Source organism: Nesoenas mayeri, assembly GCF_963082525.1.
Source record: "Nesoenas mayeri genome assembly, chromosome: 18".
Lineage (NCBI taxonomy): Eukaryota > Metazoa > Chordata > Aves > Columbiformes > Columbidae > Nesoenas > Nesoenas mayeri.
In genome coordinates this window covers 11,736,275-11,763,762 of record NC_137566.1, presented here as the reverse complement: position 1 = coordinate 11,763,762, position 27,488 = coordinate 11,736,275, and the positions used below count along the sequence as shown (strand labels likewise).

The window sequence follows — 27,488 nt, the reverse complement described above, 5'->3', positions numbered from 1 at the left end:
GTTCTTCTTCAAGAAGATTAAATGGCATTAAGAGGTCAGAGGGAAGATGGGGAGAAACCCAGCCGGCTGCATTCCAGAACGCGGAGCGGGTGCTGAGGCCAGAGGCGGCAGAGGGAGGGGAGGGATTATCTGCGGGGTGGGAGGAAGGCTCCTGCGCCAGACCCTGTGACTCCCTTCACACCCAGGTGAGCTGGAACAATAGCAGATTCCCCTGGATCACAGCAGCCATTGTGTGGCACTGGGGTAGAAACCAAAGGGGAAAGGGGAAAACAAGTTCATTTTCCAATATTCATGCAACAGTGTGCTGTGCTTGCAAAGCCGGCCTCCTGCTCCTGCCACTCTGAACTGTTGTGACAATAGAGGTACCTTCATTACGAAAATGAGCTTCCATTCCACTCTGCCCCACTGACAAGCTAGATGATCTCCCCGTTCCTTTCCGTTGAGCCACATGGAGTTTCCTCCCTCTCTCCATTAGATTCTTTGTGGATGTAGCAAAGGTATAAGCCTAGTTCTTTAAAATTATTTTGTCTTCAGAAAGCATATTTTCTACCCTCATTTCTTCTCACCCCTTTCTTTGACTGTTTATTTCAGAAAGAAATTCACTGTTGCTCAGTAAAAGTCACCTTGCAAAAAAGGCGAGTGTATTGGCCCATCAGCACTTGTCCATCTAGTGTCTGCTTGAGGCAGCTCAAACGTCCCGTCAGGTTCTATGGGGACAGTGTTCTTAGTCAGGGGAGTAAAAACAGTGTCAATGGACAAGAAAATAACGCATGTGTTTGAAATCCTGCTTTGTGGTGTGCAAGATTTGCAGAAATGGCAATCCATGGGATAGGAGTTCTCTAACTAAAGGCTTGCACTCTTGTCATGCGTGTAAATATTTGACAAGTGAGACCTGGTGCTCGCTTTAGGAAGACGTGCACCACCCGCAGAGCATACCCAGGGGTTACTGCCTCTCCTGCACTCACTTGCCAGCATTTTCTAATGAGACAGCTACGTCTTCTTCAGCTCCTACAGCGATGTGGTGTGTATGCAGCACATGCTATGGAGGAATTCATGCTTTGCAGGAGGATAATGTGGCTGCAGTCCCGCACCCAGCAGATGTGTTCACCCATGAAAAAGCACATTCTGGGATGTGGCTTTTAGTGTTTTCCAACTGTCTTGGCATTTCAAGCGCTTCTTAAACAGGGATGTTCAGAATAAATTTACTGCCCTGGGTACATGAGAGTCAGATGCCATAATACTTGGATGTATGGAGAAAATATTGTGGCTGAGCTGACCTCCTATGGCTCTGTGACAAGCAATAGCAGCTGGAACATATCTGCAGAATCTCCTTGTTAGTCCTGTTATGCTGAAGGACCCATAAATATCTCGTAGAGAGTATCTTGGTCCATCACTGCTGGCGTGTGGAAGAAGAATTGTGCTTTATAAATAATACATATAAAATAAATACATCAGTACATACAAGGCTAACCAAATCATCTAGATTGACAACCTGAGAAAAGCTCAGAGGGTCTTATGGATGACTTGCTTAGTCTATCAATGTAGATCAGCATCCAGAAGCTTCTTATGTATTACTTATGAAGCTGATACGTGCGGTAAGGCCAGAACTGTCTGAAATGACCTCTGGGCCCCTGGATTAAACCAGAAGATTAAAGGGAGAGTATGTGAAACATATGATTCTTCTAACTGCTAACCCCACTGTGGTTGCTTGTTTGGCCAGGCGTTTTTTGGATTTGCCCTTCAGAACCGGACTGATTAATACCCAGTAAAACGGTTGCGAGTGCCGCGCCGCAGAGGCAGCAGCCGTGTCCTGAGTGCGTGCGGAGGAGTAGCCCCTCATTACGCAGCCTGCCTCGGCGAACGGTGCAGCCGACTGAGCAGATAGTCATTGCTGTTTATAGAACTCTTTAAATGAGAGACCATCTCTTCTCTTTTTTCCTTTTTCTCCCTGTACAAATATGCTGCTTGCTGGAGAGGAATAGCTGTTAAAAGATAATAAGGGATGTGTCCATTTTCCAACATTTTGAATCACGTGGGTTGCATGATCTCCTTGATTTGAATTCCAGTATCTGGCCCACAGAAAGCCCAATGCAAAGCTGACAAAATGCCCAGTTAAAAAAGAAAACACACACAAAATAACGTGACTTTTTTTCTTTATATTTAACACTGCATTGCTGGATTTTCCACTATTTTAAATGAAAAATATATGTAGTTAGTTCCATGTTGACAATGTCCTTGAGGATTTGACAGTGAGATTTTCCAGCAGTTGCTCTTCGTTAGAATCCTGGTGGTGTTTAATAAGGCAGCCGAACTGCTGGCACCTTCGGTTCTTGTTTGTTCTCCGAGGGCTCGGGGCTGCTGCAGTAAGCACATCGACCAGGGCTGATCATTACAAGGGCGTACGCCACCATGAATAAAAATGTCACACGTTTTCCCATCTCACAGCGGTACAAAATGTCAGTCCTGTCAAACAGACATTGCAGGTAGCACTGAGCAGTCAGAACAAATTGGGAAGCCGAATATTCCCCCAGCTTTCTGATATTCTTCATTTGAAGCAGAAGAAAAACAGTTGTTAACCTATTAGCTGTGATTTTTAAACTCTGCTGAGATAGTAGATGGATAGACGTTAACACATGGGGATAAATATATTCCTGGGGTCTGGGATTTTTTGCAACATGTCCCTCCATCCATGTATGTTGAGAAACGGACGGAATGAAAACTAGCCACTGCAAAATACACCTCGTTTTGGTAGACTTCTCTGAAAATTTGAACATAATCTCAGTGAGGTTCTCTCCGAAACCCTTCCTCGTTTTATCTCCGTGAAAGGTTCTGGAAAAACTCTTCATTGCTGCTTTGCTGGTAATCCAGAGAGGGCATGGTTCAATGAGTTAAGGACTTCTCTTTCATGGTCCTTTCATCATGCACTAATGTAACAGACCATCGCGATTTTACTCCCTTTCTGGATGAAAGTTGTGCTGCTTTCCGGCTGAGGTGTATCATGCAATGCGGAGTCCACGGGATACATTATTTTCCAGGTGTTGGATGAGCCTTTGTACCGGGAACATCCCTGTGTGCTCACTGAGTTGTCCATGGAGGCCTGAGGCTTGGTTCTTGTCAGCGTGGGGTTCTGCTGCTATTGCAGGGTCCAGGAGAAAGCTGGTGCAAAAGATAAGGTGCAAAGGAGGTGACAAAATATCAAAGAAATAACCAAAATAGTACTAAGTCACCAGTGGTTACCCTAAGGAACAAGGAGCGCAGGTAAAATGGGTAAAAAGTGAAATAGAAGAGTTAAGTGGTCACAATCTCAAATTGCATTGATACTCTCTTTTGTGGGTTTTGTACCGCGTGTTCGTGTATGAACTTTCCTGTCACCAGAGCTGGGAAGTAATCAGAAGTCTTGGCAGGTCTTTAAACCACAGCTACCGTTACAAGTTAACTGCTGCCGCATAACGTTCTTCCCATCAACACCAGGCGAGAACACATGCTCCTGTGGGCCTGGCCGGCGTGTGTCCGTCTGCTCACACAGAAAAGGTACCCATCTCGTCCTCAGCGTTCTCTCAGTGCCATTGGGATGGACGTACACATCTTGGGCAGTACACCATGGCACCAGATAGGATTCAGATGCCTGAAATAAAGATTCTTGTTCAGTATTATGGGAAACAGGAGCTTTTAGGCACCTACCTTTCATTTCCTTCTCTTACTGCCTACTTCTCTATTAATGTAATGGAAGATTTCCAGTTAGAAAGGTAAGGAGAGAGTCCTTTTTTCCCCTCATGAAACTAATCAGGGTGTTTAATTGTGGCGGTCCCTGTCCCATTCATGAATTTTTGGCACAGCTACAGCCTTTCCTGCATTTTTGCCAGATTCATTCTACCTTCCCAGTCTACAAATGCGGCTTGAAGAATGAGGCCTCCCTTAAAACACGGAGGTTGTTTTTATCACAGGACCCAGCAGATTTCTGTTGAAGTATTTCAGAATGTAAATTTAAACTATACGCTCTAAAGCATACCCTGTCCTTGTCAGCCCGGTTTGCAAGCTGTGCATATGGGAGTATGTAAAAAGTCGTGTGTGCGCGTGCGAGGGTCTGGATGGACAATAAAACAGCTGCCTCATAGCTTCCATCTGCTTTCCATACTGAATCTTTTTAGGTACCATACATTTTTTGGTGTTGTTATTTTCTCCTTTTTGTATTTTTTATCGAGCGTTCGGTTGCGGTCCAGCATCTTCTCCAAAGTCAGCACTTCAGGTCTCTTGCAGCCCGATGCGTTTGACATGGGCTCATTCAGGGCTGGGCATCTCTCCCATGTCTCATTGTCTTTAACACACACTGGCAGTTTTGAAACCCCTCCTGAATTTCTGAAGGAAATAAGATATTCGTGTAAAAAAGGAAATAATTAGAAAAACCCCTCAGTACTAATTGAGAAAGAGAAGCACTTCTGTGTGTGCTGACAAACCCGTTCTCATCTAGTTATGTTTGTGCTTTTTTTTTCATTGCACTTGTTGCCGCAAATGAAATAGCACCTCTAATTTACTCATAAAGGCTCTGTTTTGAATACCACTTAAAGAAAATCTCAACAGACATCCACAATTAGTTTGGGGTAATATTTTGCTCACAAGCTGTTACCTTGCAGACCAAAAATGAGCTTTTTGTAATGTTTTCTCTAGGATAAAACCCATAAATAACTGTATTGTGAAAGTCCCTTGAATATACAATAGCCACCTTACAAGATGTGGCAGCTATAATTTTTTAATAGTATTTTTACAGTGTAAAAGTGAGTGTAGGGTTTTTCTTCCTGCAGCATCTCATAGCTTAAAATCACTCGTCTGATAATTAGTAAAACAGTGCCAGGTCTGCAGTCATAAAATTGGCTTTGTGCAAATTTTCTGTCTTGTTGCTTCAAAATTATTTAGAACAAGACAATTAAGAGGATATCTGGAGTAGAAAGGTATGCTGGTAAACAGCTCTTGCTAAGAAAGTGCTAATTTAGACATTTCTTCCCTTCATTGGAAAACCTGTAGTACATACATTTAGGAACATACCTCAAGTAGCAATTTAGCAGCTTTTAGCAGCGCGGCCGCGCGGTGCTGTGCGCCCGTTGCTCCTTCCAGCACGGGTAATTAAGCTGATATTCCAACACAACTTCCCCTACTGACCTTTTAGAAACAGCGTATTTTGCTGCATTAACAAATTAACTTCAAATCCCTGGCTTTTCCTGTAAATATGGTCTTCATATAGTTTGAATATACTTGCTTATCCCGTGCTGGTGACAGATCTTAACATCAACATTAAAAATTAAGCTCTGGTAAAGGGCAAATAACTGTTGTGTGCTGGTGGGCTCCACGTCAGCCGCTCCTCCCTGCCCCGCGCCCGTGCTTTCCTGCGCGTCGCAGCACCCATTTCAGCCAGACGGATGCAGAAGGCATAAAAGATTTGAAAAAGAAACCAACCCACAACAAAAAACATTGCACCTTGGTTTTCTGCATCATCAGATGCTTTGTGGAAGTCGCTAGGTAGTACGTGAATGTCTTTTGAAGTAGGTAGAAAAGTGCAAATTTCAGATTTTTCAGGTGTTCCTTTATGGTTCTGAAACATAATGGAAAAGAAGTATGCTGTGTCATGTAACAGAACTTAAATGTGTTTTAAGATTGTGCTCTCAGCACAGATTGCAGAAGAGAATGCAAATGGCGTGCACTAGGGTAGGGCAGCGCTGTACTGTTACACAGCGCGAGGGGAGCTGAGAGAGGGTGGCTGTCGATCTAAAGACTGTGCCCCTCGGAAGTTAACAACTCCTGCGATATGAACCTGGAATCTTTTTGGAGAGAAATGCAGTCACCTGTGTAAGGTTTGGTTTTGTGGCTGAGGCTCAGGCTGCGGCAGCAGGCCGGTGCAGCTGCCTTTGCTCTTGTGGGATTTTTTAGCTCTTGAGATTTGTCATTGGGGGAATAAAAATGTGTTTTGTGAGGTGAGTATGACGTTAAGGTAAATCACACGTTGTCATCCACTCCTACTGCTTTTGCCACAAAACCAGCAGTGTTTTCGTGTAGGTGACTATTTAATTTAGTTTCCACTTTGATACAGCAGCAAAGACTCCGTCCGCCCCGGCCACCACCTCCAAAGCTGCAGCGTTCGTCCAGGCCCGTGAGTAGCTGGTAGTTTGTTTCACTGCCACAGCTTAACACTGCCTGAACTACGCTCTGAGTAGCATTACTAAACCTCGGTAGTTTAGACTGTCAAACTGTGCAAAAAAGCGATGTGTGAATTATGCTCCTAAACTCCCTTCTTCTTTGCTGCGGCACAGCCCTGGGACCTGCATTTGTTCTGCTTTTCTATGACAAGTTCTGCAGCTTTTCGTCAGTTCTGCAGGTAACTGATGCTGCTCTTGCAACATTGGTTTTCACTTTTGCGGTGATTTCTTACACAAAAACTCTTGCTAGGCTGGCATAAGTTTTTAGCCAGTGAGCTTTTGAAGACTTGCACTAAACTCAAATACAAAAGGAAGCAGAAGTCTGAAGAGAAGGTATTTATTCCCTGCAAGTTATGCTTTAAATTAATTTGAGGCACTGAATTTTTCTCCATGAAACAGATGAATGAATACACATGAAGAAAGCAAAGTCTATATTTGGGCAGTAGAACATTAGTACCACATTATGGATGATATACGTATATACTCTATGTTCATTTAAAATACAAGCTGGGAATCTGTGCGATTAGAGAGTACAGAAGATGTAGGTACAGCGTGCTGGCCAGAGGAAGTGACTTGCGCAGGAGAACTACCCAAAAGTCGTTCTTGGTGCAATATCTGCACTGCCCTAGGCGGGCGTACCTTATCTCGGCAGCTTTTCCTTCGAAACACTCACTCTTGGACAAGTGTGATATATTAACTATGCCAGATGGCTTGAAAACTGGAGACTCTGCTGGACCTGTACCAGTGATGATTTTTTCAGCAGTACAGGAGAGTGGGATCAGTTCGAAGGGGTGTTGTTTTTGCAACAGCCTTGGAAGATATTTATTTCCATGCAGGACTTTTGCTTTATTAATATAATCCCCCCACAAGGCAAATACATCTTGCTCCTTGCTTCCTTATACAGACATGTATGTGCATAAGAGAGAGATGCAAGTTTTCAAATCTAATCTTGCTAAAACTTATCAAAAGTGTGTTTCGAATGAGCAGGCAACTGGTTAACAAGTGCACTTGGGTGTGTGTTAACTTTTGGTCTTCGTGCATGTTCGTGTTACATTTCAATAGCATGTGTTTCTTCTCCTCCCTCTTTTTAACTCTGGGTGTTTAGCCTAACAGAGTCTCGCTCTGAAGATTTGTGTTTTCTGTGTTTAAAAGGTAGCATTGATTATATGTGTTCTCTTAAGTGTCATTGCTATGGGAGACCCTCTCAGCTACGTTACGCCAGGAACAAACTTCCGCGGGTCCCGTGCGGTTCGTGCTCCCCAGGCCGCGGTGTGTTTGGCAGCGCAGTGCCGTTCCCTCTCTAAAAGAGGGCACGGTGCCATTCCCCTCTGCTAAAGTTGCTAAACAGTCTTGTTCAGATGGAGTAATTTATTACATCAAAGTCTTGCTAAGACTGTTTAATCTCCCAGCTGTAGTGCATTAATAGTCCTCACTGTAATGTGTTTGTGTCAACTGTCTTTGCTCCTGATGTGATGGATAAAAGGTTGGAAATGTAATAATAAAAGCTCCTGTTGCATTCATCTAGCTGTGTCAATAAGTGGAACAGAAATGCTTCATTCATCAAGAGGAAATTCAAGATAAATGTAAATTATTATAATCACTCCCCAAAATATGCTTGTACCAAATATACATAAATTTGTTGTTGTTCATAACTGTTATTTTGCTTTTAATAGTTGAAACACATTTTTGTGTGTGTAAATAATACTTTGTGCAGGCTGCTTTTTCCCTCTCTGAGTCTTGGCATACATTACAGAGGTGGGTATCGGCAAGTGGTTTATCCTCGCCTGTTCAGCAAGCCCTGAAAGCAGAGACCGGGTTCCTCTGCTCTTCCAACCAGTTCCACGTGATACCGGAATTCCTGAGAAATACTTACTGTTTTCAGGTTATATCTGTGACGAGGAGCATCCCATGGGCACTGGTCCTTCCACTATGAGTCAGTGCTAATAATAAAAACACAAACACAGAGCAAAGCAAGGCTAAGGAAGCAGAACATATATGTTCTTTACATTCTGCTGTTTTGGAAATGAGTTGTGGTGGTATTATGAAAGAGGGAGGGCTGTTGGTTATAATTAATAGAGGTTTGTTTGGATTAATAGTGGCTGTTTGGAAACTTCATTCAATTAGAAAAAGTTAAAATATAATAATTATCCATAAAGATGATGGGGACAGTAATAAGCACATTTAACCCTTCTGTACTGGATGTTTACCTTTATTCTTTTGGCTCTGTGCTCATGTAATTGGATTTTGTTCATACTTTTGCATTTGATAAGCATTTGACCTTGCCTATTTGGCTTCATAAGGCTCAAAATCCAGCAAGGAATTGGCTTGATTCCTGGTTTTTCCCTGCAGTCCCCCACGAACAATGCTCTAAATCCTGCTTGGCGTGTCACCCTGCACTTCGCTGGGCTGGGGGCCCCTGGAGCCATCCCAAACTCTCATCTCTCTCCCTCATCACCATCACTCCCCCAGGGAACCACCCCAAAGGTGAAAGTGTTCACAGCATGATGACAAGCCAGCTTTACACATCATCTTCCAGCTCAGATTTAATTAAACAGCTTGCTTTCTTCCTTCCTCTCTTTTTCCCTTTCTCTTTCTCGCTCTCTTCTCCCCCCATTCCTCTTGCTTCTCTCCCCCCCTCTCGCACGCACTCTCTGTTTTATCAGCCCTAATGAAGCAGTATTCTTCATCGATCCTGCTGATTGCCAGCCCATTCCTTTTGTTTGTTGGCACCGAGCCATTCTGCCGCACTCTGACAGCTCAGCTCGTCTAATTAGCTCTGTTGTTCTTTTCCCCATGTTTCACCACGTTGCAAGTTCAGTTGAAGTTGCCACAAACTTAATCCTTCCATTCCTGCCATAAATTCACATTCTTAAGCCGTCTTTATTGTAGAGGGGAGCAGCCTTGTGTGGGGACTGATCTTCAAGACCTTAACATCTGACCTTTTTATAAGCCCTTTTTCCTAAGAAATAGTGGCGATACATCTCTGGGTTTCTTCACCATATCCGCTGTACACCATTTCCTTTGAAATGAAAATACAATGCAATAATCATGCTACTATCTTCTGCATACTGCTGTGTAGTGCAGACACACTGCACACAGTTCAGTGGCTTTTCCTGGCAAGAAACTTGAGGTTTATGTGCCTGGGGGGAAAAAAAAGAACCTGGAAACACCTCACCACCCAACAAATAATGGTTAAAAATAAGTAAATAAGCAAAAACGTATAGCGATGGGGGGAAATCTACATCTGTTTTATCGTTGCAAACAAATCCATTCCTCATCCAAAGAGGACTTGGGTTGTTGGCCTTTAACTGCTCATGTTGTGGCTGTTAAGGGGGCACAAGCTCAAGCAGGTCAGAAGTTGAGTTGAATTCCAGACTTTGAGGGTTTGGGGCATTTCTGTTGAATCTGGCGTTCAGCTAAGCCAGCAAATCAGATTCCTGCTCAGGTAAGCTCGTACTTCCCTAATAAAAAATGAAAAGCTTGTTTGTATTGTCCAACCCTGGTGCTGAACATGTTGGTTCACGTTTGACCCAAAGGGATCGGTCCATCACCAGGATCACTCACTGGCGTGGGCACATGGACAAGCTTTGCCTGGGTAGGGATCAGATGTGCTTATTCCTTTCCATGAAGTAAAGCTTATTTGCTTGTGGAGTTAATGCAAGTAGATTAAGCTTGATTTCTGAACATTAGAAGATGATGGAAATGTTATTTGAGATTGGATTGGCAGCAACATCATCTTAAATGGAAAAGCTTTGGAGTTTGTTACAGACAACACAAGAGGCACTCATATAACATAACATTGACTTGAGAAGTTGAGTTCCTGTGTACAAGTGGACAAAAGGATCATGATGTCAGTGCCAAACTCCTCTTTCCAATCTGATGTACAGCAACACACAAGATTTACAACTGACTGTACACGGGGAAGCTCACATTTGGGGAATCTTTTGTCAGAAATTTAGCCTGTACCAAACATGAAATATAGTTATGCATATTTTGTTATGTGTGTCTGTTGTTTGATCAGTTTGGAGTATTCGCTGAACTGTCTTGTGTGTGTGTATGTAATAGGTTCGCCCACCAAGACCTCATGTTGTTAAGAGACCCAAGAGCAACATAGCTGTGGAAGGACGGCGGACTTCGGTGTCTAGTCCGGAACAGTGAGTACTTCGCTGCTCTGCTTCTCTCTCCTTGTGTCAACAAACGGCGCGTTCAGACGGGACCTGGCCAAAGAGAAAGTTAAAAATACTACAGATGGAAGTGATTTTTTAACTAACAAAAATTTGGTATGATTTTTTTTTCAAGAAACCAAAGTTTACTTACTGGAAAATTCTGGTTTGCCAGGCTAAATATAATTTGATCAGGCTGTTCAGTGAAAGCTTTCATGTTCTGGAGGCTTGTTCCTTTCTTCCTTGTTTTATTTTGAACTGTGCGTTAAGTGGAATTGTTAGCCACATCCCTGCGAATCCACGGTTGTTGCCGGGAGGGACTGAACTGGTGCACGTGCGGCATTGTTAGTGCTGTCCTGAACGGCTGTCCTGGTGCCAGTGTGGGCAGGTCACCACAGGATGGTCACACTGACCCCATCTGTCCCTTGTCGTTCATCTCTACCTGCAGCACAACGTCATTGCTTATGGCACGGCCACTGAGTTATTTACATCCCAGCCTGTGGCGGCTGTATCAGTGCAGTGTGATACTTTAGCTCATGCCCAGAGTTGCAGGATATTGGGTGTATCTCAACATGGTAAAGTCCCATAAAGAGAAAAATGGTTGTTTTCTTTAAACACACCGTTTTCCCACATGTGCATCAGTTCCCTGTCATGACCGTTCAAGAGGAAAAAAGAGGAGGAGGTTGGGTGTCCCCCACCCCCAGAAGTGGAGTGCATGATTGGCTTTTCCAGCCACTCCAGAACGGGGAGATGTTGCGGCTGCCGGCTGGAACGGGCGTCACTTGGACATTAGAGGCTGGCTCATCCATTTTACAGTGGAATTTGGTTGCCCTCTTGTGGAGTAGATGGCAAATGCTGTAAAAGGGCTTGTGCTGTTGCGGGGTGGGAGCTGCCCCTGCACAGAGCTTAGAGGAATTTTTGAAAGAAGTTTTTTGGTAATATTTAATATGATGGCTCACTCTATGTAGATGAAGGATAGTTAAGTCAGTTTAATCATTATGTGTGTTTTGGATGAAGGATGTAGAATATGTAGAAGGATGTAGTATACGTGTGTTTTGTATGAAGCAGGCAGAGGTGTCACCCACCTTGTTCCCGCTTTCAACTCTTCGTTGATATTTCCAGCTCTCTACAAAATCTGTCAAAAGTTCATAAAAACTATAAAGCAATTAGTCGCCCGCCTTTAGGGGGTGTAGTGATCACAAGTGGTTGGTTTTGCTGTCTGTTTGGATGACTTGTGATACAAATATTTTTGTTGTTGTTTTAATTTAAAATATCCTTTATGCTAATGTCTTTGTGGAAATATTTGCTCCTCTGAATATTCATCGTATACAAAGTAACACGTTAAGAATCCAATAGATATTTGAATGCTTTTGTTCCCTCGGGCTCGGGTGCAGGAAGGAGCTCAGTGACAGGTCTGGGTGTGTGCAGAGTAGTTATCGAGTCCCCTCAGTCCCGAGTCTCCTGTCTCATACTGGCAAGAAAAAGCCCCCGCATCCAAATCCCTCATTTTCTTCATTTTACCATCTAAGAGGGACAAATCCCTTCGTTCCCTAGAGCTGCTGTGTGGCTGTTCTTCAAAAAATACATTGATTTGAAAAATCCTCCCTCAAATTTTGGAAGCTCTTTTTAGGAGAGTAATGACAAGAAATCCATACAACCCCTTTGTACCACCATTTCTTTAACAGGAAAAAGCAACACAGTTAATAAAATACACAAATTTCTCATAACTAAAATCTCTTTTAAAATTATTACCGAATTCTCCTTATTAATTCCCATATCCTGCACTCACATTTTCCGTATGTATTTTTTCTATCTCAAGTACATTTAGGTGTCAATTAAATTTGAAATATCTACATTTGTCAGCATTTCATTTTTGGGCAGCGTGATGTGCTGCTGATTTGTCCGTGCATCCTGACACATGAAAAAAGCTCCCGAGATGCAGATCTTCCTCATTAAAAAGAACCCCACACTATCATAATGGAGCGCAGAGCCATGGAGCGCATCCCCAGCTTTATTGCGCCGTGTTTCTGACATGATATTTAAAAAGGAACAGCCGCGGCTGTCAGCGCTGTCACATGCTGGTGCTAACCGGAGACATGTTAAACTGAACATTAGAAAGAGATCAGCAAGTCATCTGCATGGGAACTGGCGCAGAGATTAGGGAGGCAGGAGCGGCGCAGCCATGTGGAGATGATGAGGGCTGGGGCTGTGACGGACACGTCCTTTCTTGCGTTCGTGCGGTTGGCTGGCAGGCTGCGGCGCTGCCGGGGCCGCCGTACCCGCCTGCTCCCGCTCTTTGTGCGGCCGCAGCGCCGGGCGCAGCCCGCGGGGCCGGCCCCGCGCGGGTTAACGAGGCCCAGGCGCCGCGGCTGCATTCCGCTGCCTCCAGCTAATGAGAAATTGAAACTTGGACAGGTTTAGATTGTTCATCCCTTATCTTGGACCAAAATCTCGTACTGCAGAGCGCACCAGCAGTGAAACTGCTTTCCTTTTTCTAATTATGAGGTCCCTCTTTCATTTAAGGAGCAACCAACCTGGTGCGTATTAACTTGCTGTATATTTCATCTTCTTTGCACTGACTGCACTGAAGTGCAACTGATGATCTAGCCAGCAAGATCCAATCTTATTTCTTCACAGTTTGTCCCTGGTTTATTTAATATGTGCACACAGACATGCAATGCGTTTGAATTTAGCAGAGTCAGCAAACAAAAGGTGTCACAGGCAGCGTTTTAAGGGCGACTGCACCCAAATATTTGTTATGTGGAGTTACCAAACCTTTAGTGTGTCAGCAAGTGGAAACAGTGGATGTTAGAAGCTTCTGCTTTATGCAGAAAAGAGTATTTACTGGGGTTTTGGTTAAAACAAAGTGAAGCAACTGGTAGCTACAATAAATAATAGAAAAAAGTATTCATAAAATGAGCAAGGTTTATTTTTCTTGTATCCCTCAACCAGTGTATGTTTACCCAGACCTATATGGCCAGGCACTGTTAGTTTTATATTCCCTACAAATTTGAGCATTGTCTTCATTAGGTACAAGGACAAATCCTGGAGATCTGACCTCTGGGTATAAAATAAAGATGACTAATAACGTTCTTGTTGGACTTTTTAGGGGTTTTTGTATGTTTTGTTGTTTGCTTTTAAAATATATATATTTTTTAATTACAGCTCATGTGTGTTTCCAGAGGCACTTCTGATTTTAAGTTCTCGTCTGAAAGGGTTTTTATTCCAGGCCACTGATAACAAGTGCATAGGTTGATAGTTACTGTCCTGTGATGCAGAGAAATGAGCTTTAGTGCATTTCCTGCCAGACTTTGGATGAAAAGAAACATATACACCATATACACCTTACTTGAGAAGCTGCATTTCACATAAACCCTTGGAGAGTTTGGTTTTATTCTAGTGTGAAGCAATTTCAGATTTCTAAAGCAGATCCAAGCAGGAATCATGTACTAGGGTAACGTCAGTCTGAGTCTCGGTAAAGTGGTGGATCCAATATTTGTTTGCTGGTAGTCAGAGCTCAGGGAGCCTGAGCAGAGATGTTCCTAAAGAACAAAGGACACCCAGCTCTCTAGAAAGTGTCATGGGGAAAACGTGGGGCTGTGTGGCGGCGTTTCCTGTGGGGTGGGTGCGAGTGCAGGGCCGGGTCCCTTCCCGGGGGCGCTCGGCACGTTCAGAACAGTTGTGTTTCCCTGCAAAGCAGAGCTCAGCGTGCACCTGCAGAGCCCTTGGGGACAGTCACCGCGTTCAGAAACGACTCGGAGCCTGCGAATCACTTGGTTTCTCTCTCCTCTGGAGCTTTGAGTGTGACAACTTGATAACTCCCTTTTCTCTCCTGTCTCCCCCAGCCTTGTAAAGCCCTTGCGACACTATACGGTCTTCCTCTCTGAGGACTCTTCTGATGATGAATTTCAGCAGGAAGAGGATCCTGTCTCTGGCTTCTCTGAAAACTTTTTCTTCTCTGCTCCTTTTGAATGGTCTATTCTTTATTCTTTCGTTGTATTAATTCAGTTTTCAGACAATGGGTTTTGCATTGGTCAGGGTGCCTGCTCCTATACCTGGATTTTGGAAATGCTCCTGCAGTCTCTGTCCGGTGCTTGATGAATGTTCAGCATTTCTCCTGCTTGTCTGTTTCGATCCGCAGCAGCATGCAAGCGCGCAGTCCTGCATGGCGCCTGTGCCGCAGGGCACGGCTTGTGGTTCCACACCGACTCCAGCTCTGTGCGATGTAACCCCTGCACTTGCCCTTTGTTCCAATGTGCTGCTTGTGCTCCTGGCCGAACCTCCTGCCCTTGCTGTGCTGTGTGACCAGTGGGTTTGGATTGTTGCGTTAGATGAGGCTGGAGAAAGAGGTTCTGGTTTGATGGTGGAGCCTCCAAGTGCTCGCAGTCATGGTGTGAAGCAGCCGGCGGGTTCAGACGGGCGGGAGGGGGCGCGAGCGCAGCTGGTTCAGCGCCAAAGGCAGAAGAGGTTCCCGCACTCCGGTGTTTGGGTGCAGGCGGCCAGGCCACTGAAATGGGTTGGTTGCAGAATATCCCTCAGGGGTTGTTTTGCAGTGTGATTCAATGCTTGGCAGATGAGCACAGCTCACGTGAGACACTAAAGGTACGACAAAGATTCGCACCAGCCCCGTGTTCCTGAGGCCGTGTACCATCAGCTGTCTGTCTTGTACCTGCATTATCACAGTCTGGTATTGCCAGCTGGATGCCTGCGGTTGGTGTGCTGATGAGTGAAGTAACATGGGCTGTTCATAAATGTGCATAATATAGATGCATTATAATAAAATATGGAAAGAGGAGGAGGGTTCTTCCATGGTATCTGTTTTTGCAGGTCTCACCAATATTTTCTTTTAATTGAAACCTTGTTTAAATGCCACGCTAAAACTGGCTGCCAGTCAAACGCCAGTCACCACAGATATCTGTGGCACTTCTTGTTATTAATTGGATGCGCATTATGCTGCTGTTCTCTGTACACAGAACCAGTATGCAAATCTGCTGGTGTTCATTTTTCTGCTGAGGTATGTGCAAGAAAAGCATCCTGCTAACTTGGCCTTGGCTGTAAATGTAAAATAGGTGTCTCCATAATGGATTGTGTTGTTTCTTGATAAGATGACACCAGTGTAATCATTGGAACTCTGCAGTGCTCCCAATTATTGCAGGAAAACACTGAACTCTGTTGTGTGCTGAGTTAGCTTGGAACAAGAGAATGTAGGTGCCTGCGGAACACGGGGCAGCCACGCCGGCTCTGCCGTGCGAGGGGCTGAGCGCGGAGCACGCGGAGCACAGGGCACAGGGAGCACGGGGAGCGCACAGAGCACAGGGAGCTCACAGAGCACACGGAGCACAGGGAGCGCACAGAGCACACGGAGCATGGGGAGCACGCAGGGCACGGGGAGCACACAGAGCACAGGGAGCTTCACGGAGCACGGGGAGCACAGGGAGCTCACAGAGTGCACAGCACACAGAGCATGCAGAGCTCATGGAGCACAGGGGGCTGGGCTCTGCCCCAGGGCTGGGCAGGCAGAACCCAGAACCCAGCGAGCCCCATGGGCCTGGCCGTGACCGCACGATCACAGCTTTCCTCCGAGTTCTTCCCACTTACGCCTTTTTCCTGAATCATTTTTGTGTGTCCTTCTGCCCTTGGTCACTTTGCTCACACACCTGCTGTTCACAAGGCACTATAAACTGTATTTTTCCATTCAAAAGCTTTTTGTAAAGCCATCCAGCTCCTTAGTAAACACCTGGGTTTTGTTTTGTTTTAAATTAAAAAGACAGTAATTTGTAACACGATTTGTGTTTCTTCCCTAGGCCTCAGCCTTACCGGGCCCTGAAGGAATCTGACAGTGCTGATGGGGAAGAGGCGCTCAGCCCAGAAAAATCCAAAGAGCCTCTGGCTCCGCGCGCTCCCGTCTCAGGCAAGGCCGCGGAAATCAACCTCCTGGAGGACATCTTCCCGAACTTGGAAGTGGAAACACAGGCTCAGCCTCTCAGCCAAGCGAAGAGCCTGGAAGACCTGCGGACCCCCAAAGAAGAGGGGGATCAGCGATGCACGTTTGATTACCAGGTGTGGAGGGGCTGCGTGTGTGCTGGGGTTTGCACAGAACCCAGCCTGGCTGCGGGGCTGCTCTGAGGAGCATTTTCGTACTGTTGGGTAGATGCGTCCGTTTCCTGGGCATTTGTTCATGTGTGTCCAAATTCGTTTCTGAATTAAGAAGGTGCTGTCATGGCACTCAGTTCTAAGCCAGTGACTTTCTCCACTAAACCTGCAGCCTTTACTTCTAAAGGCAGAAATATTTGCCCTGTTCCTCAGAATCTTCCTTGTCCGTTGGCAATCCCACACAGTTCTCTTTGGAGCTGGTGCTGAGGACGAACACCTGGGGATCTTCAGGTCCCCTCCAGACTGCATGGTTTGTAAATGACCTTTTTCTAACCTGGACATTTTGGTCTGAGCATCATTTGAACAATCTAGATTGCAGAAGAGAGATTCTTTATGAGGAACTTCACTGAATATATGCAGTGTAGAAAGTGCCACATTGAAACCGACTCTGAAATCTTCATGTGACATGAAAGAAAGAAATGTCATTTCTATCTTACAATAGTATTTAATTTTGTGTTCTATCCAGATATTTCATTTGACAGCTTTTTCCATACAGCAATTAAGGCTTCTCAATTTCTGTACCTTAGATATAGGCACTTGGCTAACAACAGGTGCCACAAAATGTCACGACTGAAAACTCATTAGAGGCAGAACTGGAATTAAATCTGCAGAGTCCTGCTTCTGATTTCTGCCTGTGCTCCCGGCTGCGTGCTGCTCGCGTGCTGCTCCTCCGCTGCGGCCACTTTATCCTCTGTGTTGTGAGGAGATCAGTAAAAGTTAATTTTAATGCTTTCTTGCAGAGAATGGATCTCAGCGTGTCTGAGAGGAGCAGGATTGTGCCCACCATGAAGCTGTCTCACGCTTACAACAAGCTGTGGAGCATGGGCCATGATGACATGGCTATTCCTACCAAGTACTCCCAGAGCTCCCCGGAAAGGCCCTTGGCCGCCCTGGGGGACGTGGCGCCCGCGAGGAGACCCCGCAGCAGGGCCAGCGTCCCGGCTCCCGCCGAGAAGGATGAACCGAGTCCCGCCGTTCAAGGGAACATCACCATTCCCAGGCCACAGGGAAGAAAGACACCTGAGCTGGGGATAGTGCCACCACCTCCAGCACCCAGGGCTTCCAAGCATCAGGCTCCAGCTGGGCCGGCAGACATCCTCACCACTCCCAGTACAGGACGTGGCCACTTGGTTTCAGATCTTCTCCCAGAGCCCTTTGGAGCTGGTAGTGTCTCCTTAGAGCCCGAAATCCAGCAGTCTGTAAGTTACTCCAGCACAGCTGAGATGCTCCAGCCTGTCAAAGTGAAGACAGAGAACACAGGTAATGAAAGTGACTTCCTTCTTAATCTCCTGGATCCATTAAAAACAGACGGATGGCAAAGCAGTGGCCCGCAGCAAGGTCCGCGCAGCCTGCAAAGCTCAGCCCCTGCACCTCCTGCACCCGGCTTCGCCTCGGTGGCAAGTGACTTTGTGCCTCCTCCCGCTGCACCGTTTGTCCAGCCACTTGGTTACCCCTCCCCAGCAGCACCACCCCCTTTTTTACAGCCATCTCCTAATCCCTTCACACAGACATTGCCAGGAGCCCTTTCCGTGCCTCTAGTTAGACCCGCAAGGGGCCCTTTCACCCCGTCTCTAGGTCACGCTTATAGCTCTAGCTTCATAACACCTAATTCTAGCTTCTACCCACCACAAAGACCTCAAGCAAACATTTCAACGCTCTCCATGCCAAACCTGTTCAGCGCGGCCGTGCCGCCGGCTCGCTCCTTCCTGCTGCAGAGCCCCGGCCCGGCCCCCGGCAGCGCCGTCCAGCCCGCGGCTCCGGCTGCGCCCGCCAAAACCAGGGCGGTACAGGGCCCGACCAGCGCCAGGGTAGATCCCAAACTGGCGCTAGCGCTCCTGTCTAACGAACCCCCTTTGATCCCCTCCAGGCCAGCGAAGGGCTTAGAGTCAGTGTTACTATCCTCAAAACCTGAGGAGACAAAAGATCCATTTGAAGATTTATTGAAAAAGACAAAGCAAGACGTGTCATCCACACCAGGTAAGGTTGAACAGCTCAGAAAGCGATGGGAAACCTTTGAATAACGCTCCCAATGGCCTTTTGATGTCCCTTTGGAATTGATAGAGGATTTTGTTGTTGTTGTTTTGAGCCAGCACAAACCCAAGCATTTCTTTGAAGGGAAGCTGAGCCAGGGCGGCTGCGGGCCCATCACGTGCCGCAGCTCGCACACCAGTGCTTTTTGCCCAAGTGCCCCCGTTGTCCTGTCCCCACAAGCGCTTCCTCCCTGAAAACCCCCAGGACTCTGGCGCTGACCATGGAGGTCGTTGGGCTTGAGTTGGGTTTGTGTTGGTTTTCCACACGTAGCTTTTCAAACATGCTGGTGCACAAGTTGCTCCTTCCCTTGTATTTCCAGTCCCTGGCCCAGCCGGGAGCACAATGCGGCACATTGTACGAGGGCTTTTCCTGCCTGTGGGTACCGCGTTCAGTTTTCCCCGTTCCCGCGGGGATGTTTTGCTTTCACGTGTTAAGTGCAGCAAACACACCCGGACTGGGGGGCTGCGCTGAGTTAATCCATTAGGGTCTGAGTTTGTCCTGTCTTGAAATACAGACATTCACGTAGCTGAGATATTAGATGAGCTTTTGTTGCAGAGTTTTTATTTCCCTCCCCTGGTACCCGGACACTGAGAGGTAACAGGGACCCTCTGGTGCAGAATTGTCGCAATTCCTCGTTGCACAGAGCAGTTGCTCAGGGTTTGGTCCTGCAGCTCTGCTGGGAAACTGGAAACACCAGCAATTGGTTTTCTTTTTTTAGGTTTTTTATTTGTTTGGTTTTGTTAAATACATCAGAAAATAGAGGCCATAAAGAGTATCCTAGTTCTTATGTATGTGTATGTTAATATTATATATAAACACTATAAATGACAGTATATGAATGGGATGTAACAATATCTTACTTGATTATTACAAACAAAAAAAGCAAAAACCCTGGGGTACAAAGTTTGGGCTCCTGAGTTGGGTGCGGAGGCGGATGGAGCTGCAGCGCGGGGCCGGGCGCAGGACGGGCAGGACGGGCCGGTGGGGCAGGACGGGCCGGTCGGCGCCGGCACCGCGGGGCTGTGGGGCCCGAGCGCTCAGCTCCCCCATCCCATCTCAACACCAGGAGAAGCGTTTGCTGGTGTGATGAGACAGTAATTGCACCAGGAAATGGACTGTGAGGTCCCCACGTACAAAAATGCAAAGAAAGGTTAAAGGGTACGTTCGGTGGCGTTTCCTGAGACACTCATTTGTGGCAATAGTGTCCTCCTGGCCCTGCCGGGCGCCGCCGGCCTTGCAGTGATCATTTTTGTTTTCCTTAAGCGGTGCTTTTCTGTTGTTTTGTATTGGGCACAATCTGATGTACAGCACGTTGCTCGGGAGAGGTAATCACATCACCATGAAGCCTTTGAGAAAGGAAATCATTTTGGACACATGGGGAAATTCTTGTAAAGCTTTATCTGATTTCCAATGTATCTATTTTATTCCTATAATCTCGGAAGTTTTCTTACTCAGTGTATGCAGATGGCTGCGCGTGCGAGTCTGTGCAATACAAAAGAAAAATACTCCTAATATCTGAAATGCCACCGGTTTGGGAAAGCTCACGGTGTTACATTGATATTCCATTTTTCTGTGAAGTCCTGTTACTCTGACAAGCCATTCAGCTGGGTTTGTATTTTCTTTTTGTGTTGGACAACAGATGGTTTTAGTATCGCATAGTAAAATATTTAAAATGGAACTACTATCTTAGACTTTATTTTATACAGTTCAGAATATGAGTGTTATATATAAATTGTCTGGAATTTCAGATCTCCTTTGCTATATGCTAAAGTTTTTCTCAGTTCTGGTGGGTACGTACAGGCGCTAGAAGCTCTGCATTCAACATGCCTTTTGAATTTCGAGTACTCTTTTAAAACGTCTAGTGTTGCACACAGGTGATATACTGAGCAGGCCTATTCACATGCTTAAGTAAAGAGAGAAGCGCTCAGGTTCTTCTGTATCACTGCACATCGTTCCGCATCTCTTGTTATTTTACTCTGCCCATATTAAGGAATATTTTGTGTAGTTGATTTTTAGACAAACAAGTGCTCTTGGATTATTTGTAAGTCAGTTTGAGGCACTGAACAGTATTAACGCTTAACAGAAAGGGCGTTGCTGGAAGGGAGAAGTCGCGGTTTGCCCGCCCAGCTCGCGGGCAGCAGCAGCCGCTGGTCACGGGGGGGCAGCCGGTCCCGGCGGCACCGCTTGGCTCTTTGTCTTAGTTCAACTCAGGAATTCCTAACGGGACTCGTTGCTAACGGGGCACAGCGCGAGCAGCCCGTGCTGGTCGGGGGAGCAGCTGGGCTGGCAAACGCGGCTTCTGCTCATGGAGAAGGATTTTTGATGTTTTTTACTAATCTAGTATGAGAAGTTTATTATTCATCAATGACTTTATATTCAACTTTGTACATTTTCCTGTCCTCACCATACGTGTTTGGTACTGCTTTGCTTATTTACAGATGCTTTCTTCCATTAGAAATAACTTTTATTTAAAACAAAACAAATCCCAGCTCTTTGAAGTTGTATCTGATGCTGTACAGATGGTAAAACCACGTTTGTATCTTGTTCACTCCTTAGATTAAGAACATTTTAGACACTGGAATTGGAAGCTGTCAAGATGAGCATTTTGTAACTGAAGCCCTTTCTTTCATTACCTCATTACACACGTTAATTGTGAGAGGTTTGTCATTCATCTGCACACAGGAGGGGTTTTTCTAACCTGCAGTGAATGGCTGAGCTGCTGAGATGTCTCCCTTCCCCCCGACATGTGCACAGGTGCTTTTCTGGTCCAGAGGTGGTCAGTGTGTCAGTAACAAATAACTGATAGTTCAGGGCCATTAATCTCCCCGTACCCAAGTGGGACCTGTTCCTGTTGAGCCCCTGGAATGGTTCACGCGCTCTGCTCAGAGGGCAAACATCTCCCTGCGCTCTGTCCCTCCGCACTGCCACCTGCATCTGCTTTACTGGTAATGGCTTTTGTAATGTGTTTTGCTCCTCGTACACTTCCATCCAGGCTTCATGATCAAAGTGATTTTTTTTCAGATATCAGCAAATTAAGCTGGTTAGTAGTGAACAAGAAGCCTGTTCAGCTGCTGCTGCTTAAAACATCCAGGCTTGGAAAAGTCTTCTTCCTTTGTTTCCAGCTGTCGGGGGTTAACGGCTTTAGGGATTTCAAACGTGAGCCAGTGCAGACAAGAGCTGCTGCGGCCTCCCCGCGTCCTTTGGGAACAGCAGAGGGTTGTGGCGACATCCAGGGCAAATGCTGAGGTGGGAAGAGCTCCCGGCTGGTCCTGCAGCTCCGCGTGGCTGGGCAGAGCTGGACAGGAGCTGGAGATCGGGACATTGCTGCTGCTGCTGTTCCCGTCCTGGCTCCTGCGCAGGGTCCGGTGCCCGCTGGGTATTTCGTGGCTCTTTGCACAGTCTGATTTTTGTCTCTTTGCTCATAAAGTCACAGATCAACAGGGAAATGGGTTTACAGAAAATGCAGCAGGTTGCGGCAACCCCTGTAAAAGAGGCGCTGGGGTTCTGTTGTACCAACTGCCGCAGCCCCAAACCAGCCAGCGAGACATCGAGTCACTCCTCAGGAAAAGGACCAATCACAAGTCAAGGTAACCAGGCCAATTTTTGACCAAATTTTATTGTAAATTTCTTTTGAAGGATGTTCTAATGTTTACAAATTATAAAATTTACAATTACAAAAAAAAATAATAATCAAGATCACAATCATTAGCTACAGCAAATCCAGTTCTGTGAAAAAATATATTCAAACATTAAATATCAAAAGAAAGTTAAGTTCATAATTGAAAACAAAACAAAACACTTTCATAAATTATTTTGCAGAAATGCTCAAGACACTGACAACGTATTTAACACTTTTGCTTGTACTGGCTTTGGGTGCTCGGACTGAACCCGCGGGCTCTGCTGCTCCAGCGCAGCGGCCGCACAGCCCGGCTGCCCCGTGTCCCGACTGCCGCCGGGAGAGCTCAGCTGCTTTAGTGCCCGTCACTTCTTAGAACACAATGCTGTTCTTTTCTCAAAATAACACAGGCTGGGGTAATATTGGTTCATTTAGATCCTGTTGCTGCCGTCATTCTTCTACAATTTAAACACAAAAAGTGGAGCGGAGCTCAAAAGCAGAAGCACAGGCTGCTCCTGGCAACGAACAGCCTGGAGGTTTAAGCAGGTCTGAAACCCAAAGCGCGTTCTAAGGTTGCTGAAGGTGTGTTACAAACCATTATGGGCTGAATTAAAAAAATCTCACACAAAATACTGTCATGTCTCCCAATGGCGGGTCGTTTGGGGTTTTTTTTCAATTTTCCAAAATGTTCATTTTTTTACCTTATATCTGCAGTCGTGTGTGCAGAGCAGTTCTCAACCAGACAGAGCCGTTCTCAACCAGACAGAGCCGTTCTCAACCAGACAGAGCCGTTTTCAACCAGACAGACAGAGCTGTTCTCAACCAGACAGAGCTGTTCTCAACAAAACACCTGATCAATAGTTTTGTGCTTTTTCTCTTTGCTTAGAATTAAAGTTACAGCTCCAGTACAAACCAAATCCAAGAGCCAAGCAGCCGAGCGGTTTCTTGCGGTGCCACGAGCTGCGGTGGGCAGAGTCACCCCCTGCTCATTGATGGTAGTGGGAGATTAAAAACCTGATACTAGTTTCTAAAATATTTCTCATCAATAGGTGTAGTAATTATCCTGAACTGTTACTCATTTTCAGACCTTGCTGGGCCTGCTCTGCTGCATTTCTTTCTACAGGCTCTGCCACATCGCACTGAAGAAGAAATAGCACATTTAACAGCTAAATCAGTAACAAAGGAGAAGTAAAGCCACAAAATAATTATCCTTTTGAGGGCAATGTGGGCATGGAATGCTGTGTCTTGCTACAACACAAACCCTGGGTTTGTGTTAAAAGTCACCGTTACATTAACTAAACTCCGCTCTCCTGTATGACAAGGCCCAGCCTGTGTGTCCCAGGGCTCCGGAAATGTGTCCCCCCTCTCACCCCGGGGATGGCGGGCACTCTGTCCTCGAGCCATCGGCTCCTCGCGGCGACTGAGCCCACAGCCCGGCACGCGGCGAGCAGGTTTGTACATATCAACAGCCTCTATTCCACACACTTAATACTGTAACTGGCAACTCAGTCTCACAAAGGCACTTAAATTATTCCTATTCTTCGGAAAAGATGTAGTAGGCGTGTCTAACCCAGCACAGCAGTAGGTGCCAACGCTAACCCCGGCTGAGCTGCAGGACAGCAGCTCTGGGAAATATCCCCCCCATCACCTGGCTTAGCTCTGCAGAGGAGGCACAGACACCTTTTTTGAAACAGCCACATTATTCACATTATTTCTTGATACAGTAGTTTAATTCCTATTAATGAGACCCACGTCACTTGTGCAGCACCTTTGCTGGTGCCAGGTGGCAGGGGCAGTTCCAAGGGTTGCAGGCCCCGTGTGACTCCCCGAGGGGCACAGGTGGCCCAGCCACCTCTGTGCTGGTGGCACAGCGTGCGGTGCTGGCAGCGGGGCTGTGACCCTCCTGCGCTGCCACCACTCGCTGCCTCTGCTCCACTGGCCCCTCCAGAACTGCCGCCCCCTGCCCCGACTTTCCTGCTCTGGCAGACCCGTTGTACACAAATAACCCAGCTCGTTCAAGCAGTTGACTCCTGCTGCCTCGTGAGAGCGAGCGGACACCTGTACCTATGGAGTATTAACAGTTTAAAGCCATACAGACCTGTCTTACAAAACCACAGCTCCACACCTGACAGACACCGCAGCAGTTCCATGATGGTTAAAGGATGACACGGCACCTGTTCTGTGATCAGATCAGCCTCTCAGTCGGTGGCATCTTGATTACGTTCCACATTTCCACTCGAGCCCCATCTTTTTCTTGACGGCTTGGACTGTACGTTCCCTGAGTTGCTCTCCTCCTCTTCATGGCAATCGCGGTGGCCGCAACGACTGCAAGGAGAAGGGCGGCCCCCGCAGCCCCAACTGCTCCCACCACCGAGGAGTTGCTAAGATGCGCCCACACTGGCTGCTGTGGTAGAACAGGGTGTTAGAGCCCCCGCAGGGGACAGTGCAGCATTTCACAGCCCTCAGCCCCAGCACCTCTAGGTGCTCTGTGCTGACACGGTGCCAGACAGGAGCGTCCCCCCTTTCGCTGTCCCCTCCCTGTCACACAAGGGCCCAGGGAACTCAGAAGGCAGCTGGTGCCCGTTCTGCTCACCACTCCCCCAGTGTGCAAGCCCCGAGTTCAGCATTTGGCAGCTGTTCCTGCCAACAGCTCCAGCACTGGCCCCCACACCCAGCGCTCTGCCTGCGCCTGTCCTGCGCGGTACCCTGGGAATGTCTAACAGAGATCACGTCATAACCATTTGTACAATGATTTCAGTAATTCCTGACAGTTCCTGTGACACTGGCTGTCACAGGGCAGGAGGTCACAGCTGCTGTTGCTGTTGCAGACCGACTCCTTCTGAAAACCTCCTACACCTGAACTGGAAAAGCTTGGAGTGGGTTTCAGTTCTCAATAAAAACAGAACAGTATATACAAACCAATCAATCATAAGTACCCTCTATACAACGTTCCTTAAAAAGTATATGTAAATCTTAATCTGTAAATTAGTGCCTAATTTACCCCTGCCTTTTAAAGCAGATTTATCTATGCCGTTGCTGCCTGAGGCGGAATTGAGCCAGAATGGAGCCAGAGTGAGTTCAGACCCACAGCTGCTGCTGGGGGGACCGGCCGGGGCAGCAAAGGGGACAAGAGGCTCCCCGAGAGCCAGTGCTGCGCAACTGGCTCCACAAGCTGGAACCAGCTGCACACCATTGCACACAGTCTGCCCCGTGTGTCTACGTCCACGTCTTCATTACCGAGCCTTAGGGAACTGAGATAGGGTGGATGTGCTGCTGCAAGTGCTGGAGAAGGATCAAGGTCAGAGCAGACCCTGCCGGTGCATCTCCTTGCCAGGGTCGTGCCTATATTAACCGCTCCTCGGGTGGCACCTTTAGGACACTGTCCATCTCCAGCCGAGCTCCTGCCACTTCTTGCTGACTCGGGCTGTAGGTTCCCTCTGATTGGCGCCTCTTCCTTGCAGTGAGAATCATGAATATGAGACCAATACTGAGTAGCAGTAAAGAGCCACAGGCTACAGGGACAGCTACTTCAATTAGTGGGGAGGGGAAGAGAGCACCTGGAGTCCCTTTCTGTAAAAGAAATTAACGGAGAAACAATGAAACTCCAGTGGTTATGATAAGTTATGTTGAAGAACCCAAAATGGGCAGATTAGAGGGAAAAAAAAGCTAAAAAGAAGATGATAAAAAGCAGAATGTCTGTACCTGGACGGAAAAGGACAAGCAAGGAACAAGTACAGGGCTCGAGGGCACCTGCACAGAATGCTCACGTTCATTCCTTCATCTCTCAGCAAAACACGTTCAAACTTAAAAGGACAGCAACACACTCTGACTTTTTCTTTCTAATTCAAAACTAGTGACACTCATTAGTGACACTGTTTAATTGGCAGCTTCAGCGAAGCCAATGTCAATGGGGCAGAGTTATAAACAGATTTACCAATGGAACAGTTAATACTGTTACAATAATTCATGCAGGGTGCCATGGACACAGCAAAACTACACACAGACAATGAATGGGACCAATCCTGGAGCTGCAAAACTGCTCCAAAGCCAAGTGTCCTTGCACAGCAGCGGCTAACAAAGCGCACGGCTGTTACCGCTAGAACATCTGAAAAAGGTGGAATTCTTGTCATTAAAGAAAGCTTTAAAATTACAATATTCCTAAAAATAAAAAATATTTCTTATTGCTAAAAATACTATCTACCACCTCTCAGCTAAAATCAGAAGAATTCAAGCTTGATCATTTGCAGCTGTTGGATGCCACACAGTCTACGGCAGTGTCACAGAGCAGCACAGAGGGAATGTTCCCAGAGCACCTGAGGTCCCCGTGCCATCTCCGAACGGCTGAAGTTGACCCCCTGAGCCTGCCCCAACTCAAGCCATGCGCTGGGGTTAGTTCTAGTTCTGCACAGCATGCGATTAGTCACCTGGTACCAGCACCAGAGGAGTTTCCAGCAGCCTGCCCCAGGGCCTGCTGCCCGCTCGGCAGCCGCTGCTGCTGCTGGGACGGGGACGGAGCAGGAGAGCGCAGGGAACAAACGTTCCTTCGCTCTGCGGCTCCTGTGAGCAGCAAACGCCACCAGCACCTGGCTCCCCTGCAGGCCCGCGCCTTTCCGGAGGGAAACGTTCTGCAAAAACTAATGAGGATGATGAAAATGAAAACAAGGAACCTACAAGAAGTGTCCTGGGACAGAGGAGACAGAGGTGCCTGAGGGAGTCCACGCATGCAAACTGGAAATGTCAGGAGGGACCTCGTGCACATGCATCGCAGAACCCTTAGTAACAGCAACAGCAGCAAACCCCAGCTCGGCACGGCCGTGCAGGACGGGTTAGTACATTCCCAGGTTACCAGACAAGCTGCCTGCCCATGCAATAGCTGTACAGAGAAAAAGCGAGTGTATGGAGGATTCCAGCCTCAAACAGCAGCGCTTTGCTCTGCAGAAGAGGAAAAGCGTCGCTGAGGCTGCCCATCCGCAGGCCCATGGGTCAGAACCAGACTCGGCAGATAAAGGATGCTACTTTGTTACTTGTATTTGAATCATTTCAAGCTTGACTTCATCTGACTCCCCTTCTCCAAACACATCCATTTCTACCCACATCTCTGGAGAGGGAAGGTGTTTTGTAACTATCTCATCCAAGATAAATGCCAGCTGAAATTCCATTCTCTGAGAAACTGTGGGGGAGATGTAAGTAATATCTCCTTTCTGCAGTCCAACTGCAGCAGTTTGATTACTGTCCAAGGAGTCATAAATCTAAGGGAAGTTGTGGAGAGCCCTCAAAACCATAGGGCAGCCTGTGCAGATACCGAAAAGTATTTGCTGCAGTTGCTTATATGCTGGAGAC

The 27,488-nt window shown here is 46.8% G+C and overlaps 2 protein-coding genes across 2 annotated transcripts in view; one reads left to right on the top strand and one right to left on the bottom strand.

The window, feature by feature from the left end:
• DENND1A (DENN domain containing 1A) overlaps positions 1-19,055 on the top strand; it is a 134,799-nt gene extending 115,744 nt beyond the window's left edge. The window contains exons 20-23 of the mRNA XM_080355927.1: positions 10,251-10,339; positions 14,194-14,322; positions 16,153-16,408; positions 17,242-19,055. Of these exons, the coding sequence (XP_080212053.1) occupies positions 10,251-10,339; positions 14,194-14,322; positions 16,153-16,408; positions 17,242-18,522 (1,755 nt within the window). The 3' untranslated portion in view covers positions 18,523-19,055. The remainder of the gene's footprint in view (positions 1-10,250; positions 10,340-14,193; positions 14,323-16,152; positions 16,409-17,241) is intronic.
• Positions 19,056-25,490: 6,435 nt separating this feature from the next.
• CRB2 (crumbs cell polarity complex component 2) overlaps positions 25,491-27,488 on the bottom strand; it is a gene marked incomplete at its 3' end in the record, with an annotated part of 47,642 nt that continues 45,644 nt past the window's right edge. Inside the window, exon 14 of the mRNA XM_080356089.1 lies at positions 25,491-25,718. Coding sequence (XP_080212215.1) covers positions 25,491-25,718 — 228 coding nt within the window. The remainder of the gene's footprint in view (positions 25,719-27,488) is intronic.